The 19,519-nt window shown below is 42.2% G+C and overlaps 2 protein-coding genes across 2 annotated transcripts in view; both read left to right on the forward strand.

The window, feature by feature from the left end:
- Positions 1-16,777, forward strand: part of ndufs2 (NADH:ubiquinone oxidoreductase core subunit S2) — a 21,162-nt gene extending 4,385 nt beyond the window's left edge. Inside the window, exon 10 of the mRNA XM_068756136.1 lies at positions 16,643-16,777. Coding sequence (XP_068612237.1) covers positions 16,643-16,777 — 135 coding nt within the window. The remainder of the gene's footprint in view (positions 1-16,642) is intronic.
- Positions 16,778-18,004: 1,227 nt separating this feature from the next.
- Positions 18,005-19,519, forward strand: part of LOC137911757 (neurexin-2-beta-like) — a 141,434-nt gene continuing 139,919 nt past the window's right edge. Inside the window, exon 1 of the mRNA XM_068756137.1 lies at positions 18,005-18,272. Within this exon, the coding sequence (XP_068612238.1) occupies positions 18,005-18,272 (268 nt within the window). The remainder of the gene's footprint in view (positions 18,273-19,519) is intronic.

Genomic DNA, 19,519 nt, shown 5'->3' on the forward strand with positions numbered 1-19,519 from the left:
AAACTTTCTGTATAAAGGCATAATGGCACATGAGATATGCGAGCATAAAAGGCAAACATTGCACAAAAATGGAAATGATAATGCAACCAAGGCAGTTTTTAAAGATGCACCGTGGAGGCAAATTGAAGGTACGTAATAAAAGAAGAAGTTACAGGACTATTTCTTGCCGGGATTCAGATAGAATTTCATTTATGCCTCAATAAAACATTGAATTGTAAATTTTAGTAATTGGTATATTAGAATTGGGCCGCTTCCATGTGCATGCATTTATCCAGATCGCTTTGCAATTTCCACATTTACTCACATACCGAGAAGACTGGCTTCATGATAACATTCTCATATTATATATTTTTCCATAATTTATTCTGCTTAAATTAAACTGTGTATGGGCAGCTGCAACTCTGCACACCAACACCTGCTCTGCAACCCACCGCCTCCACACACCCCTGCTCCAAACAGCTGCTAGATCAGGGTTGTGTCCCCAGCATTACTAGCTCTGCTCCTCACTCCTGCCTCCTCTATAATCTCCTAATGGTGGTGAGGATCAAGCACCCCCTTCATTCTTCTCCGTACTCTGCATTGCTTTGATTCTCCCTTCTCTTAATCTCTCTCCAAGACGCCCGAGCCTCGTTTGCACTTATTTCATTTCAGCAGATCATGAATGAATGAATGAATGAATCCATTTCACCAGCCTGATACCATATATGCGCTCCTGTTCCCACCCAGTGTACGGCTGATCCACGCTTCACAGATATTTACACAGATCACATTGATTGAGGGTCCAGAGGAGGAAGTTGGAACATTGCATGCAATCAAATCTTCCCGCAAACTAAAAACTGATGGAGACCAACCCCATAATCAAAACCAAGACAAATCTCTGTGTTTTTGTGCTTTTTCGCCACAACCTGCCACAGCCCAACTTTAACCCAGAGGTAGGGCTGCGCCCCCCCCCCCCCCCCGAATCCCCTTCCCATCAGAGGAATGTATTTGTGTATTCAGGCTTGTGATTAAGTGTTCATATGGATGTGACATCCCATATCGAATCCTGTGTCACCATTTCCAAATTCAGAGCAACTATTGTCCAGAGCTGTTCGCCTTGAAAATTTCTCCAAGTCTTCGGTTCCACCCACCATTCTAATTAATGGCGATAATGATCAAGAAACTTTAAAGCAGTTGCTCTCAAGGGAGTTGGCTAGAGCAGGGAAATGTTTGGCAGGGCACTTGATGGAGGGAGGGAGAGAGAGGGAGAGAGAGACAAAGAGTGAGAGAGAAGTGATTAAAGTTGTAATAGATGGGCAAAGTCACCAGCGGAAGAGGTGTTCTGGATTCCTGGGACACAGCAAGGCAGTGAAATATGAAGCCCAAAAAGCAAAGTGACAGAGAAATATATCCCTCCACTCTTCACATTCCCCTCACTTATCACTGCAAATCAGCCCCGTGTCGATCACCACTACAGGACCCAAGAACACGGGGGCAAAAAAACAAAGTGATTACTCTCTGCTAGCCATGTTTAATCAGTTCTCCACTATTCTTTTGATAACTTCTGACCTAAGCTTGATAGGAAATTAAAATGTTTTTTTTTTGATAATGGAGAATTCAACAAGTAGTTTACCGAAGGACACTCGAAGGTCCTGAATCGCATACTGGACCATTCTCCATTAGGAAGTCAGAAAATATGTCCCCATTCAGTCAAAAATAGTAAATTACTCGCACTGCTGCTGTTATTGGTTCCTCTGGTGCCCATTGTGGGACCCAGTCTCCCCATTAAAGCCCCAGCGTGTATCCGAGAGTCATTTTTGGAATAGGTGGTAAATAAATATGACTTGTCTGTGTGTGGAAACGTGGTCTCTCTCAGATCATAACTCCAGGCCATCCACCTTGTGTGTATCTATATATACTGTACCGATGTCAACCGGATCAGCTTGTGTTGATGAGTTCTTTATGAGATGTAGGCTTGGGTCAGTATAAAAAAGAAAGTAATAATATCGGGCAGCATTTTCACTGCTACATTACATTCAGAGGATACTGGTGTTGCTGTACCTGCAGGCCTCCATTTTCTAACTTTGCCACCACAACTTATTCACCTGAGGTTAGCAAAACTGCCAACAATGCCTTCAGTGGCTCGGAGTTGAAAATCCAGCGCTTTGGGTGGGCGGCTCCTTTTCTTTACCATGACAGTGTTTTTGATCTTTTAGCTCTGCTACATTTGCGCGCCGCTATTTTGAAATATCCGACTCTTTTACTGCTCTTGGCTGAAGCGGCAGCAATGCTGCCGTCATGGTGAGTCACTGTGATTACTCTGTCTATGATGTGTGCTACACAGGTCAACTCCAGCTGCAGACTCTGATGCTGCAGACAGTTTTAGGGCCATCGAGGATGATCCTTCAGAGTTGGGTATAAAGACAGTTCATGTGTGCAATGTGTGCATGCATTTAGTCTATTTAAAAGTCTATAGATCGATAGATAGATACTCTTGTAACACAGGAGAAAAGCTGTTTCTCCCATAGTATGGATCAATTCGACACGGAAAGCATATTTATTCACTTTTCTTTGCTTAGTATTCTGTCTGCAGTCACTACTTTGTCTGATGTCTAGACAGTAATTTCATGAATAGAAACAGTGGATATCTCCTCGGTTTGGTCCTGCTGATTGATCTGTAAGCCTCGTATTGATATAATGAATACCATGGAACGATGCATTATGGTATATATATCTCTGGATTGGGAGGAAAACAATGCAGGAGATAACGGTATGTCCTTTGTGGGTCCTCACTGTCAGTCAACATTATGCAGACAGACACAAACATAGAGATACTCTCATTTTCACACTTGCACCATTGCACACAAATACATTCCTTCGTTCAGACAGGAATGAAGGAAGACGCGAACAAATGTTACAAACACACACATCCATGCACACATTAGCTGCTTCCTCATTATCACACGCCATCGCGAATAGAATCAGAAATTAAAATCTGATTAGACTGGCCGGGGAAGGGACCTTGATTTCTCAGAACTACAACGCTTCAGTCTACACACGGGCTAATTTGGTTGTATTAGAAGCTTTAAAAGCACAAATAACAGCATTTATTCTGCATGATGCCTCACAGTTTTATGTGGCTGTAAGTCAGAATGATGAAGGGCAATGATAGTGTGTTCTCCTACGATGCAAGGCAGCCTCTTCGCTGAGATGAGAAAGGTCTTTCTCTCTCTGTGGTGAAGAAGATGGTGAGGAGGAAGACGGGGGTGGTGGGTGTGTAACATCATCTTACATCTCACAGGCCCTTTGTGCTCACATATGCTACAGTATGGGTGGCATAACGCAGGTCTTTCCTTCTTCAACAGAGTATGAAACATGGCAATAAGAAGAATAGCATGCCTGAATGTATGGGATTTAAATGTGAATATGTGTTTAGCGGTAGTGGCAGGCTGTGATTCAGTCACATTAATTTATTGTGAGAGCATCCGTTGCACAAAATGTAAAGTGTAGTGGATCCATTATGTCTTTGTGTGTAAATCTGCTTTACTATCAGTCACAGTGTATGCATGAAGTGACTTACTGGGTGTATTAGCCTTGATGCAGCAGATCCCTAGATTGATGTTCCAACACTGAGTTGGATAAATACTGCGTGATCATAGGAACCAAGTGTCTGATGGATTTTGCCACTAAATTTGCGACATTTACAAATGGAAAAGTGTCTTTTGCTGATCCGTGCGCGTTCAGAGGAGGAAAATGAAAAGGCTTGAGTCGCTGATAAAGAAAAATTAATTAAATGACATGGAGAGGATTAGAGTTAGAGTTCTTATAAATGAAGCAAAAATGATGGTCGTCTCATCCCTTTTGTTTGTTATCCATCCATTTTCTGCCGCTCTTTCCACCTTGCGGGTCACAGGAGTTGAGTTAACCTATCACCGCTTGCTATGGGCGAGAGGCAGGGTACATTCCGTATGCGTCGCCAGCACATCGCGGGGCAATATGAATAGACGGACAACCGTTCACTCACACACATCCACAATTTGGAGTAACCATTTCACATAAATTCCATGTTTTGTGGAAGGAAAGTAGAGAAAACCCATACAGACACGGGGAGAACATACAAACTCTGCACATATAGGATTCGAAGATCCCCCCCCCCCCCCCCCACACGCACACATTTACTGATTTACACTCACAATGAACAACCTGCAGTGATAGATCACACCCAGAAAGTATGGTGCCGTGAACATCGTCACTGAAAGATGAGCAGCAAGGTGAGGAAATGGACCAGAACATTCTGAATAGTGTCAGATTATGATGTCCATTTCATGTAAAACAAAATGGAGTGTGTGGCAGGCTTCGAATAAAGGAGGAGGGAAGAGGAATTGTCGCCAGGCTGATAACACAGTTGCATTAATAGTCACCAAGTCCCTGCAAAAAGAACAGGGGCAACAAGAAACAAGCACAGACATGATAAAGAAGAAGGGAGGGATCATTTCAAACACTCACCGATCAGGTATTCAACACAGGTAACAGATCGAGCCCCAAGTCGTTTCCAGATTAAAGCACTTGATTGTGAAATTAAATTAAACAAGATTTAAATTAGCTTCTTATAAATGATTGGCCTTTTGCTGCAGGCTGCCAGCAGGCCGTGAAGAAAGAGAGAGGTGGTTATGTTCAAAAATCACCGATTAGATCGGGTAACAGTCCAACCGTAAAGGGCACTCAGGGCACACGACCGAATGACCTCCGACTGAAAGATCTGCGAAACGTTAACAGCTTGCATTTTCCTGACAGCACCAATCGGCTCGCATACTCTTTTTTTCTTTTTCTTGGTGCATCCTGAGTAATTCTGGAAAAAAAATACAGAACGTCCCATGTGTGAGCAATCCCTGCCTTCCACCGGAGCTGTTTGACAAGCGTGTCAAAGTGGAAGCGAGGTGTTTGTTTTTCTGTGAGAATGCATGCATGCAACAAATACATACATACATAGTAACAGAGGCGTGATCTGAGAGGCCCGCCGTCTCTGGTTCCTCCCGAGCGACGGTCCTGTGAGGCGCCGGTAAATTGCTATGACTTATACCTGGTGACCTTGCAGTAGGTTAAGTACATTTTCCCAAGTAAAAGCACCATGGTTTGTTTGTCAAGCTTAAAAGGTCTATGAGTGCCTTATGAATGGGTAAGCAGGCATGTCAACAGACTCCCTGCTGGGATTGATTAATATTTCTGGTGTCTTCTACCAACTTGAGTCTGGTTTCACAAACATTTTATCTGCTTTTAAGAGTCCTTAATGCATTAAAGCATGAATTTATTCCCATTACTGGTTATATTTTGGCAACGTGTGAAACACGTTGTTGTACAAACTGGTGGTATAAAAGAAAAGAGCTTCATGCAGGAAATCTGTAGCTCACCATGCATGGAGCTAGGTTAGGGGTAACACAATCAGATGTCTTTATTTTTGGTTATACCACTAATTTAAAATACAGGATAACTTTACATATAAATAGTAGCCCTGAATCATGAGTTGGCATCATTTGTGATAAGTGGCTATACTGCAAATAGTATGAAGAGGAAGAAGATCTTTCATAAAAAATAAAAAATAGCACAACAGCTTAAACGAGAAACATTGACAAGTGGGTATGAGTAATTAATAGCCCTAAGTGGAAGCGCTATGGGAGGAATGCTTAGCATGGAGTTTGCATCAGCTAAGACAAGCAAAACAAAATGGTGATGAAGAAAAATAGGTGCACCAGCAAAACTTTCCCCACGGGGAGTTGAACCATCAATTTTTAAAAAAAGTGAAAACGGATGACGAAGAATAGTATTATTCATCGGGGCATTGTTTATTTAAATACATAAGTGCATGCATTGTGACCATAACAAAGGGAGAAACATAAAGGAATGCTTGTGTGTGTGTTTCAACCATGCATATGCTGATAATCTCTATTTCATAAAAAAATCAGGAGGTTATTTAAGGGAAACGATGAAAATGTTGTTCGACCATCTGCTGTGAAAGGATTTAAATATGTTAGTTCCACTTATAGCACTCTTGTCTTATCAGCCGGAAAAGAAAAGTCAATTTTTGGACAACAGCAACGAAAGATTGAAATAAGTCATAAGGGAAATCTCCCCATCTAGTCTGTTAATGTTTTACAGATTCATTTTGTAATATAGAATTAATATACGTCCCAACCAAATCCCTCAGCACATTAGATTTCTTTCCTTCCCTGATTAAATTTCAAGTCAGTCATTTTGTGTGCCATTAATCCTATGTGCTTTTTTTTATTATTATTATTATTACATTCCCGCTGCAGTTCCAATCATCTTAGAATAGCCATTCCATTTCACATTCCTTTCTCATTTCCATAAGCATTTATCTTCCCATGTTACAGGGGTGCACAGCCATTGACCAACAAAAGGAAGTCTCTGTCTGTTTCTTATTATTAGTGTGGAAGCCTAATGGCTTTATCAAACCCTGTCACAGAGAGATTCTCCAAACCATAGCACTACATAAGTGGGTCCATACACAGGGCAGCGCTGAATAAGAAGGGTAAGGGTCTTTAATTAAATGTGTCATTCTGGCATGTGATAACCACAGCGGGGTATTATGGCTCCCAGCTATAGAGGCTGATGATAGGAGAGGAAACTGGAAGCCGGCCGGCCCCATCTTTCATCACGAGTACAAAAAGACGCATACAAAGAGAAATATGGTTTGTCAGTAACATGCATTTAATTTAGTATATTTAGTATACGGTATTTTACATTTTCTCCCTTTTATCACAAGCCTAAAAAGCATAATCGCTTCACAGTAATATAGTGAGTGCAATGCCAAAGAGAGTATAAAACCGAAACTTGCTTATTGAAGAAATCATTTAAAAAGGTGGCATTAGGCAACGTAGAGTACCGATGCTGAGCATAATATAACATAGTTTTAGTGTAGATGGTCCGATATGAAGGCTCAGTGTAGTAAAAGGCTTAAAATGTGAGAATGTCATGCAGCCGTCCATCTTTTTTTTTTATGTGTTTTACGTGTTAAAGCAAACTAGACGTTAAAGTCCTCTCTGGGATTGGAGAAGTGGAGGAGTGTTTCGGTTTTAGTGTATGCAGTGGTGTCAGCAGTTTAACACAAATGTCAGAGAAATCACTGCCTACATCGCCAGACCAAGAGACAACCTTTAAGACTAGAGATGAGTGCGCTCAACCATCCGGATCTTCAAATATGGATTGTGCATTGAAAGTGCTAACACAGCCCTCTCTCTCTTCCTAAAGTATTGAATGTGTTGTGTTAGCATTGGTCCATGGTCATATGAAAAAGTAATCCACACACAGACCATGTAAAGACATGTAAAACTTTCACACAGCAGAGGAAGGATTTAGAGATGTGAGGCATGGAGTGTGTTTCTGCACGGCAAGTCTAACTAACCTTGTTTCCAAGAACGATGGGATGCTGCAAAAAAACACATGTTTTTTTAAAATTGTTTTATCCTCTTATACTCAATAAAGACAGTACAGACCATAAATGTAATGCTTTTACCTCAACCTCACTAATTTGTAGGAAACTATGCTTTTCTTTCTGCATTTACTTCCAACAGCCCATTTAAAACAAGTCTCAAACAACGCTGGGAAAGTTACGGCACACTCACCTTTTTGGAGCATTGATTTCATCATTGGGTGTAAACGGGGAGAATCACATCGCAAGGCAGGATGAGCAGACATTCAGCACGTGTGCAAGTATGTCATATTTACAGGCAGATTTGGCTAAATATGACAAAATAAATGATGGGGTTTTTTTTTGCTGCAGACGCTGCTGCAGCCTCATCTGCAGTGCCTGAGTAGTTGAGGTAGGTTCCATTTGGTTGTGATTCATCCATATCCTGGATGCTTTTGTCCTTAAAGACTAAGAATTGGAAGCTTTTGCCGTGCTTTGAATCACATGCGCCTTACTTTCATGTTTTTTTTCAATTTAGTCAAAGACCACAACTGATTTAAATTTCCCTTCATGGAATTAAGTGTGGCTTATTACAACAACAACAACAATAAAAAAGCAAGCAGATGTTTAGTGTCACTTCCTGGTTTGCATGTGCTGAACAAGAATCCTCACACATGCATCATAGCAAAGGCATTGTGCAATAGCATTATGACTGTATACCAGGATGTATGAGTGTTTGTGTGAAACTACTTAATTTAATAAGCACTGATACAGCTACTCCAGGTCATTAAGTCTGTCAGAAAAGGAGAAGACAGCTTTGTGACTAATTATTATTTTGGCCGTGTCACTTTGCACCTTTGCTGTTTACTGGCGTCCATATTCTGCATGAGAATGAGGGAAGGAGGAAGAGAGCAGCAAATGAAACAATTATTGAAGAAAAAAAAAGCTCCAGATTTACAACAAAGGGATTATCCTTGAATGTCTTTCAACAACTTACTTTCTCATTGTTTGGAAATCGTGTGACAGTCATGTGGAGTCTGCCAATGAAAATTCATTACTGGCCTTTAAAATGTGCGGCGCAGCATTTCAGCCAAACTGATTAGCAAGCAGGAGTCAATACTGAGATGGGAAGACATTTGCACCCATTTAAAGCATGCGCTCATACATAGCATGAGCATAACCCTTCAGCCTTGCCCCCCACCGCGAGCCAAAAGATAAGCTTTGAGCCTTAAAGAGCCTTTAGGTGGCCACTCAATAGGAGAGGCTGCAGTTATAGTGCTTAAAATCCTTGACTTACCTCGAGCAGGTTGTAGTAAGAGAAAATCAACTGTTTTGTTTAGTGATAAAGAAGCTGTGGAGTTGGCAGGTTTTCCAGAGATACATCCACCTGTTACATGTTCAGCTGCTTTGCTGGTCGCGGCTCTGCTGGTGCCTATCCTAGTTTGCTATGGGCGAGAGGCGGGGTGCTTCTTGGATGCTTCGTGGGGCCACACAGAGACAGACAACCATTCACACACTATGGACAATGATGAAGTAATCCATTCACCTATATTGCGTGTTTTTGGAGGTGGGAGGAAACAGGAGAACCTGGAGGAAACCCACGCAGACACAGGGAGAACATGCAAACGCTGCACAGAAAGGATTCAAACCCGGTACCTTCTTGCTGTGAGGCGACACCACCCAGCATGGATGCATTACCAATGGGTTTTTTTTTTCTTCAGTCTGCAGCCACCAGCTAACACTTCATCCTCAACTCTGAAATCCTGAGTCCAGTTAACCCTCCCACAGTAGAGGCTTCACACATTACTCTGCTCACAGCGCTGACCACACACAACATCTCCAAACATGAAATATTCAGTATCCATGTAGGCACAAGTCCATGCTGAGCAGATCCTAAAAGGGTATTTTCTGTTTCTGTTTTTTGAAAAGTTGCATTTGCAGCGATAAATTAAACTGTATACTGTGTACCGGGAGAAAAATGTTTTCTGCAGAGGCAAAACCAGTGGAAAGTGTTTACTTCAAGCGTTTCTCCCTTTCGATAAGAGATGACACAAGAAGCAGCAAACATCAGGATGGGGGATTATGACCAAACTGCCTCACAGAGGGAGAGAATGATAAAAGGTGAAAGCTTTTTTTTTTTTTTTTACTCTAAGCTGGGTACTGGTTTAGGGGGGAAAGGATTAGAATGACAGGTATGAATATCAGGGGAAGATGTGGTTACTGTGAAGAAAGGACACTGAGAGCCAAGAAAATGTGCAAAAACCACAATCTTTGCAGACATGAATCTACAAATACTGTCTGGCACTCCATTATCCCCTCCTGTAGCTCTTCCTGTGGCCCACCGTAGAGAACAGGCCTTCACTGCTTTTATTACAGGGTCGCTTCAGTATTCATTTCAGCATGTTTACCCAGTTATCTAGACACATTCCTCAAATATTCCAGGTCCAGAAAAATGTACCTGAGATGAAATTTAGAACGTTATTCAAAATTAACTAAGTATAAAGCAGACAACAAAAAAGGTCCGTTTCAGTAGAAAGACAGCCTATTGAACATTCTGTCTGATGAACTTTGTCTGTCTCATTCAAAGGATTTTCAACATGAGCTCAAGAAAAATAATTACACACGATTTAATTCTGTAATTTGTCTGTTTTGCACTGACTTTAATTTTAAAAATCAGGGTTGTGATTAAAATAGACAGCAAATACCATTTCATTGCTTGCTAAATGCTAAAATCGCTGCGCTTGGCGCAAGGGTTGGCTGTCTTGTGGCATGCTATGTTGGGCTCGGTTCTAGTGATAATGTGCATTCCTTTATATTTTCATTACTTTCTGTTTCTGACTGTGCCGGTCGACTGCATCATTGCAGAGAAACAATAAAAAAAAAAATTTCCTAATCTCTCGTTCCAGATCAGTCTCTTGTACCGCAGAGTTTGTCTTCTATTTTAGTGAATTTAACTGAACCACATGAAGAGCATGTAACCCAGTAATCCATGCCCTCTTACATCTTCAGTGTAAAACATGAGCTTCACTTTTGTGCACAGGTTCCTGCTTTTTCAACATGCATATGCATGAGTGCCTCTGCAAATATTTAGCACATAAAGGAGAGCATGCCTGGCGGCTTTGTTTGCGCTGCATTCATGCATCTACTACTGTGTTTGTAGACCTTGCAGGGAGCTACCAGTCGTACCTGGAATTGCAGATCATGCCATGCATTGCCAATGTGCGGAATATGGCTGATGATTCCCTCCGCAGTCTATTCCCAGCAGATTTCACATTGTTGCTTGTGTTAATCTCAGCGATTACAGTGAGGACCCGGCTCCCTATCTGTCCCCGTCTCCCACTTTAGCGAATTTACACCCCAGCCGAGCATCCCATGCAGCTTATGTCTTAAATAAGTCCTTGTACGATGCACTCATTCTTTCTGTTTATCTCTGTTCTCACCACCATGCCACACACACGTGCCATTTCTCTTCACATGATGTGATGTAATTCAGCAGGCATTTTAAACACTGATGTATATTTCACCCTATAGAGCCTCAGGATTTGGCTCTAACAAATAAATAAATAAATCCCATGATTCTCTTTTTCGTGCACCCGCTCCCCATTTCCTTTTGCACCAGTGTCTCTCACTAGTGCTATTGTTTGGCCTCCATTCCATATAGAAAGTATATTTTAAATCCTTAAACCCTTGTCAAAAATTATCCCTGTGTGCAGGAGATTACTGTGAGCCAGTATTATTCTAGAATAGCTTTAGCTGGCACTCTCCCTTCCCACCAACCTTTGAGCATGTACCCTGATTATACCGTTCACAATGGCTCGTGGAAAGAAATTGTTTTTATTTCCCAGTAAACCTGCAAATCCCCTTGTGATGTTGTTGCAAAGCAAAGAGAATGCTCTTGAAAGAGGAAAATGTGCTAATAACAATGAACAGCCATTACTTCTCGGCAGTCTGCAACAGTGTGAGCTTCACCAACATTTCATGTTTCTATTAGATTGACCAGAAACATCTATTTTCCATACTGTATTGGCTTCTTGACAGTGCTCCACTCCGGAGCCACTTGCCCATGACTTCATGTTCGGGAGGAGGGGGGGAGCATCACAGGCATCATTGATGAGGTGGAGATGAGCCCATCTGGCCCAGACAGCTGGGTCCACAGCTGGATGGACAGTCAGTGAAAGCTGACTCACCGCATGGCACTGCACTGCACTGGGCTAGATGGAGGGATGAATGGATGAAGAGGCAGGAGAGATGAGTCGGCAGGCAAGCTATTCCAGCAGGATTTTTCTTCTATTACGTCCATACATATCTTTCATGCAAGCACACAATCGAACATCCACAGCAAATAAACCTCTTCTGAACATTCACTCCACAGCCCTAGATGGTACCACCCAGTATTGTCATCAGCTTCTGCATAGTCATCAGCCACCACCACCAGTGTCTTGACTTTTTAAAGTATATTGTGCACTGTTCAGGACATATCCCATTCGCTCGAACCCTCCCAAAGCCAAAACCTTTCCTGCAGCCTCATGATCACTTTCTTGTTGTTTTTTTTTCGCATTTACTTCAATTGAAAGTCCCGCCTGATTAAACTTGTATTTAGCGTTTGACACTATTTTGAATGAGCATTTGTCAAATTCATGGTTACAAATTTAATAAATTAAGAAGATGAATTACTGAAAAAGCCAATTTTTTTTTTTTTAAACCACCTCCTACACGATTATTTGGTGAGACATGAACAACAGAGTTTGTGCACTTTGCCACAGAACTGTGCAATAATTATTTTGGCTGTGTGTGTGTGTGAGGGTGGGTTCATTCCACTGATAATACATGGTTTCAGCACCCTGAGGGCAAAACATGTGCTGTTTAAAGATGCAACAGCCAAAGCTACTGATGGACATTAGATCTTTGTGATTACTAACTAGAGTAGGGAGAGCCAGCATACGATTTGAAGATGATGTTGTTCGTGTGTGATCGTTAATGGAGTCTCGGAGCCAATTACTTTTATAGTGATGGGTATGGGAAAAGACACCAGCAAGTGATTTATGTTTTTCAAGATCACTTTACTGTCTGACTGTCTTTACCTTTGATGAACCAGTAAATCATTTCATATGATTAGGAGGTGTGCAAACAGCTTCTTCGTCCAAGTGAAACAGGAGAAACTCCATATGTCATACACACTCCCCTCTAATTACCAAAACTAGACCTGCTCCCCTTTTGCATTATCTCCTTAAATTCCTCATTTCATAGAAGCCAATAAACATTTTTTTCAGAATTCTTCTTCCATTATGTGTCTCTCCATAAAAAAAAAAAAAATTCATTCAATCTGAGAAAGCCACAATGCCATTAGTTGCTTCCTTTGTCCATAGCTGTCCTCTAATGCATCCATCAGCGCTGGAAATCAGGATTTGCATTTTGCTTGCTTTCTTTGTGGTCTGGTTTGTGGCTTTCTCGTTGCCTGGATAATTGATACTGGGAAACCAGTAAATGTTAATCATCAGGCCTCTGTGACATCATATTTAAGTGAAAGTAAATAAGCATTATTCATATCTCTGCAAGCCACAACCAACTGCTGACCCTGCACAGTACAATGGCCAGGGTACTATATACGTTTAGAGTTGCATGAATTTGACATGAAAATGTTCCCCTTTGTTCACATCATTAGAAATATCTAGATTAATATTTTCTTGTTATGCAGTCTGTTGAGTTCCGTTCCCTTTAAAAGCAACGGGACACAATGAGGTCATGACCTTCACTGACATCAGACACCACAGGTTGCATTGTCTTACCATAAAAATAACTAATTTCAGTCATGCTTGCAATAAATGTATTTTCTTTGGAAGCCTTTCACACCAGCGTTCTGATAGAAATGCTCAATTGGGTCACATTGGAAAAGAATTACAAGCACTTTCAGGTGTGAGAGCTTTTAGTTTTGTTTTTGTAGCGTGTAAATGTTTATGTCTTGCTGTTTAGAAAGAACTTGCTCAGAAAACAATTGGAACTAACAACATAGTTACCATGTTCCATTAGAATTGTCTTGGCGGGTATCGTATTTTATATGGTGAGTGTCAGTTTGGATTCAGACACTTAACCAGCTACAGTCTGCTGCTGTCTGATAAATATATCTTATCCAAGTGTCTTTTTTTCCCCAGAAATTAAGCTTTCTAAAGACCATTGTATTTCAGATTGAATAACCACAAAAGGCTTTGGAGTAGTTTTGAATAGCTTACTGCGTAGATGTCAAACCATTTCTTGAATGTCTCTGTTTGCACCCAATATGAATCAATGCAGTCATTTTACGATCCCAGATTAGAAACTTTACCGGAAGAGTGGCACACAAGTGTTGAAACTAAATTGCAAAAGCAACATATAGAAGAATGGATGCAAAAAAAAGAACAGAAAAAACACACCTGCTGTGTCTTTGAACCAACAACACAGTAAGGGGTTAATCCGCTGTTTGCTTTGCATCACAGTCCTCTTATGTAAGTGTCCAACATTGGGGCTCAGTGTGGGGGAAGTTTCCCAATAGTGCACTTACATAAACAGCTAGCATCAGGGTCTCAGTACAGGAGAAAGCTACTGCGTAGCACAAAGAAAGACAGCAGTTAAAAATGGATGACTTGCTTTTGTGTTTTGCCTTCTCCCGCTGCGTGAGCAAATAGATTCAGCTTGTCCTACTTTCCTGACCTCACCCAGAAGAAAAATCCCAGCATTTCATCTGTGTCCTCTTTGCCTGTGTGTATTATTTACATTCACCTGCAGAAAAACTCTTTACAATTTGCATCCTTGGAATATATATATCTTTTTTACCTGAACATCAGGTCTAATTAATTAGGTGTGTAAAACTAAGAAGACTTCTCAGGATTAGAGTTTAGACGTGAGGCTTTGATCCCACGTCTGTCAGTGAGCTAATCCCACACACTCCATCTATGACCTCACTCTCCTTGAGGGATTTGGGAGTTTGTAGTTTAATTGGGGCAATGTTTAGTGTATGAAATGCAACACACTTCACCTCCGGGACAGGATTGTTACATCACGTGGCGCTAGCACTGATGTGACAGCTCTGGTGCAGAGTTCAGCCGGTACGTGTGCAAGTGTGTGTGGCCTGAATGTTCACCTGTCTGTTTGTGGCCTCTGTATTCCTTGTTTTGCTTGTGCCGTAGGGAAGTGGAGCAGCAGGTGTTGGCGGTCCTCCATGTTTTTCATCATAATGAGCTCCCTGTCCACACTGCCCTCTAAAGGAGACACCAGTGGTCTCAGTGACATCTCACAATGAAGCTCCACATTTGACATGTACATGAAATACATTTGGAGATGAGCATATTAAAAAAAAAACACTATTAAGCAAAATAATAATAAAAAATTCCCCTGGTATTTGTTAGCTAACTTTTTATGTGCATACTACAATTTAGCATTTATTTTTTGTATGTCCATTTATTTTATTTTATGGCCTGATATAATAACATCCTAGTGTAGGAGGCTCAGCATGTCGGAGGAACAGAGGTATTATATTAATTTACTGTTTATTTAATTCACAGCACATCTCTCTGTCTACCGGTCTATCTCACTGATTCTCTCTATCACTCTTATCTATTTCTCTTTCACACACACACACACACACACACACACACACACACCTTGCTCTCTGTCCATTTGTTTGCTCGCCATCACGTCCACAGAAAATCAATAATGAACTTTAACATCCCTCTTTACACAACTTGCTTTACACTGTGTAGCATTTAATAAGTGCCTAGAAAACACCAACTTACAGTCACAGTATTTCTCTAACCCTAACCAGGTCACGACCAGCGGTTATTGTTGCCTGTAGTCACCAGCGTCACGTTGGCCAGGCTTATGCTTCTGTCTCTGGGAAATGTCTCCTGAGCAGAGGGTTATCTTGTAGAAGTAGCTGTACACCAGATATCGGCTGGCGTGGTAAGGTGTCAAATTCTAATTTATAATATAAACAAGCTGGTGGCGAACTCCGAGACGATTCTAGCTGAAAGCACGGAAACTGTGCGCAAACCATTCACACAATCACTCACGCGACACTCACGCGACACTTGAGCGGTAACTGGGATAAATGAGAGATGTAGTATTCATATATTTATTTACATGCTTGTTGCACTCGAGGCTGTGATGCCAGCTTCCCAGGTAAGTCACAGATTGATGATTTGAAGGCATGGCCGGCATTTATCTTATCGACCCTGTAAGCACCAAGGAGGAAACAAGCTGCACGGTTGGGACAGTCTGGTACTCGCTATTCTGTCATCCTGCCGCTCAGTTCAGAAGTTCAATCTTGGTGCAAGATCACAACAACCAGTCACCCTGGGGTGTCACGACTTCCTCACCCTGACAACAGGAAACACAGCTTATTTTGCCCCCCCCCCCCCCCCGCGGGATCCTCCCACCGTGTAATGGTGTGTGTGTCAGTCTGAGTGAGTATTCATCTGGATTCTATTCTCTGCAGCATCCTGCACTGACTTTTTTCAGTTCTGGACATTTTTCTTGCTTCTTGTTCTAGCGCTGAGCTATTCTCCCAGAAGAGATTTCTATCGGCCATTATTTATCTGATGCACAATCTCTTTTCCATTCCTTGCGCTCTCTCTCCCCCCTCCCACCCCCCCTCGCGCTATCAACATTACTTTCTTCACTGACTGAATCATTCTCCTCTTCATTATTATTTTTTCTCCGACCACCTTCTCCTGTCGATCAAAACCGGTCCTCTCGGTTTGCCTCGTGCACCGCGGAGAGCAAGGCTGAAAACGAATGGCGTGCACAGAGTGAATAAACAATGTGCAAAGGAGGGAACTGAATGCGAACCTTGAGAGATGGTGCGCTTCGTGCAGGAAGGGCGAAAGAGAAAAGAAGACGATTACGAGGCGAGAAGAAACCGCTACCAAACAATAAAAAAACAATGTGGGCATTGTTGGATCCATCATCACCTGCAGTTAGTTTGTTTACTACGTGTGTGTGACACACACTCACCTACACACTGGTATGCCATTTTGCCAGAGGGTGTCCCACCTGGCAATACTCCATTGGTTGAAATAAACGTGGCTTCAGTCAGCCAACATGCATGTGTGCCCCCCATCCTTCCTGCGTGTGTGCGTTCCTTCAATTTTCTCTACTGGCTCCCCTCCCACTCTCGCTCTCTCTCTTCCCCAACCAGACACACACACACACACACACACACACACCATCTCCCGCTCTGTCTCCGCTCTGCCCTGTGTTTCACAGTCGCTGTCTATGCATTCACGGGATCTGAGTGTACCCACCGTTTTCTTTCGGCTCTATTTCTGCAACAGACTCTTGGTCCACGCTGCCCAGTGCAGAGCTGTGGGTGCGTGCCGTCAGGGCGGTTGGCTGACTTGATCGGAGGAAAAAGAGATGGGAGATCTGCTGAGGGCAGGAAGGATGCGCTCGTTGCTGCAGCTTCAGATTCAATTAGCATGAATTTCACAGCAGAGGCAGTAGTGGCAGCAGCATCGTCACACTCTTCCCTGCAAGACAGAAGCAGAACCCTGTATCGGAGCCCGACGGAGAGGACCTGCGACTGCTTCTCATCTGCTTCGGAATCTGGATCTCAAAGGGTGAAGAGCAATCAAAAGTAGGACGCAGGTTACAAATCCTTGGATTGTTAAACTGGACATCAAAATTTGGTCCTGTTACCATGGCTTCTCGGTGCCGTTCTTCATTCTACAACCAACACTGATTTTTTTTCTTTTTCTTTATCGGAGAAGGAAGTCTACGCCACACTTGGAAATATTGGACTGTTTTGTCCCTCTTGTAATCAGTCATTTTCTTGCTGGTCTTATGAGCTGATTATTTTTACCTTGTTTTCCGACTCTCAGCTGCAGACTTTGTGGGTTTGGATCGCCTTCAAGGATTCCGAGCCCTTTAACAGGATTTGGCTGTCCCATTGTCACAGTATCTTTGCCTCTGCATTTCTTTATTTTCCTCACCCTTTTGCACCCTGCGTTTTACTCATATTTTCTATCCTCCTGCTCGCTATATAAATTTTGTCTAAAGAAGCCCCAGTCTTTCTCTTTGATGTTGAGGCTTGGATTATGGGTGGAGAAACCCTCTGAAGAGCTCCCCAAGGTGAAGGAAAGCCCTGTCTATCAATTATCTCAGCGCTGTACACAAGATATTTTCGAAAGAGCTTCAATTGGGTCTGATGTTTGGTAAATCACAGCTACAAAGCTGTGATTATTTTTTCTAGGGTGCAAAGGAAGTGACAGAAGTAACATTATACAAAAAGCTTACATTAATGTATGAGGGGAGAGAGTGGATCCAGTCAGAAGCTTTTGGATATAAACATTAGTCAATTGCAGGATTTTTTGGGGTCTGCTTTTTTTCAAAGGATTAATTTTTTATTTTATTTTTCTAAAAATTTTTCCAAGAATTTGGGGATTTTCAAACAAGGATCTTTTTTTTTTCTCATTTATTGGCTTTTCTAAATTTCTGTTTTCTTTTCTGTTTGTCCCCACTGGGCTGCAAAGCAGGGGACCATGGGCCCTGGATTCATTTGAGATGCTCTCTTCCTGTTTGCGTCACCTGATGGGGAGGGGCCTTCTGTTTGTCTCAGGACCAACCCCAATGGATCAGGAGCTGGAAGTGAAGGTGGACCGAGGGTTGGTACCGGTACCAAAACCAGTGGCACCATCACCTGTGGTGTGGGCCAGTCCAGCTTTTCTGTTCAGGCTGGTGCTGTCTTTGGCGCTGCTGGTGTTCCCCTGTCCAGCTGTTGCTGCCAGAGTTTCCTCCTCCCTCAGTACCACCCACCATGTCCACCACTTCCACAACAAGCATGGTACTGTGCCCATTGCCATCAACCGGATGCCTTTTCTTACACGTGGGGGCCATGGTAAGATCAGCTGTCTGCATTGCTTCTTTTTCTCTAACTTGGAACTAATTAGGAAATGCTTGATTATTCTGAGTCAATTGGTAATAATTATCTTCAAAGGGTTGGCTTATGATGGCAATGAGTTCAAAGTTGAGTCCATGAGCCCAGGCAGTTGGTGCATCCATTCATTGATCTATGTAATCCCTGGAGCCAGACCAGGGCAGCAGGCCTCAATGTCCCATTTCCCCAGAAGCTAGGTTCTTTATTCTTTTTGCCAAATTGGAAGATGGTGTTTGCAGAAACAATTCCCTTCTGGGCTTCTTGTATCGCATCTCCAACCATCTGGATCCTGCTACTTGCCTTTCCAGCTCATCAGCCATCTTGTGTCTACTGGTTTATTGAATAATGGGCAGTTTAAAGCCATGTAATCATATCTCATCTAAATAGTTGAAGCATGACTGTAGCAAATGAAAGAAAAAAAAGACATCAACTGGTTGTGAAGATGTCTCATCTCATACAGCTTGCATCACGGACTATTGTGTCCTCTGAAGAAATCCAGTGATAATTGTGTGGGCATGTCTTATTCCGTCCTACGTTCTACAGGATGTTTTTGGATCGGTGCTTGCTGGTGCAGCAGTTTCTTTGAGTTTTACACTGATTATCCATTTGATGTTCCCAGATGCAACATTTTTCCTGCAGTTTCCCCTCATCCTTTTACTCTGTATTTCCCTTGGTGCCTTTTCAGCAGTCGGTGCTTGTGTTCCTTTGATGGGAAGAGTTAATAGCACTATGGACTCATCAGTTTATGCTCTTGTTGTTCCATTTAACTTTTCTTAACATATCTTCGACTCCTCTGTAGGACAGTCTGTTCATTTGTCCTGTGGTACCTCGTTCTCCTTTTTCTGCTCTTTTTCCTCCGCATGCATGTAGTCTGCATCAATCAACTGGCTAACGACGGGAAGTGGATCCTTGCATCGCCCCTTATGGTGCATTTGTTGTTGTGCCTCTGAAGACATTAGCAGTGCGCAACCTCGTCTCTGTTGCAGCACTGCATTGGATTACTACTTATCCACATTCTCCTCCCTGCCCACAGTCAGGGAGGATAATAGGTCTTGTCTTGATTATCCATCTGCAGCCAATTGTCAAATACCTAAATTAGCAATACACAAGGAAATATTTTTCTTAAGCAACTAAAAAAATGTTTTAGCCCAAAGATCCTGTCATAGATTAATTATATCATATTTTCGATTAGCCCAGTTACAAAACTA

Source organism: Brachionichthys hirsutus, chromosome 23 (assembly GCF_040956055.1).
Source record: "Brachionichthys hirsutus isolate HB-005 chromosome 23, CSIRO-AGI_Bhir_v1, whole genome shotgun sequence".
Lineage (NCBI taxonomy): Eukaryota > Metazoa > Chordata > Actinopteri > Lophiiformes > Brachionichthyidae > Brachionichthys > Brachionichthys hirsutus.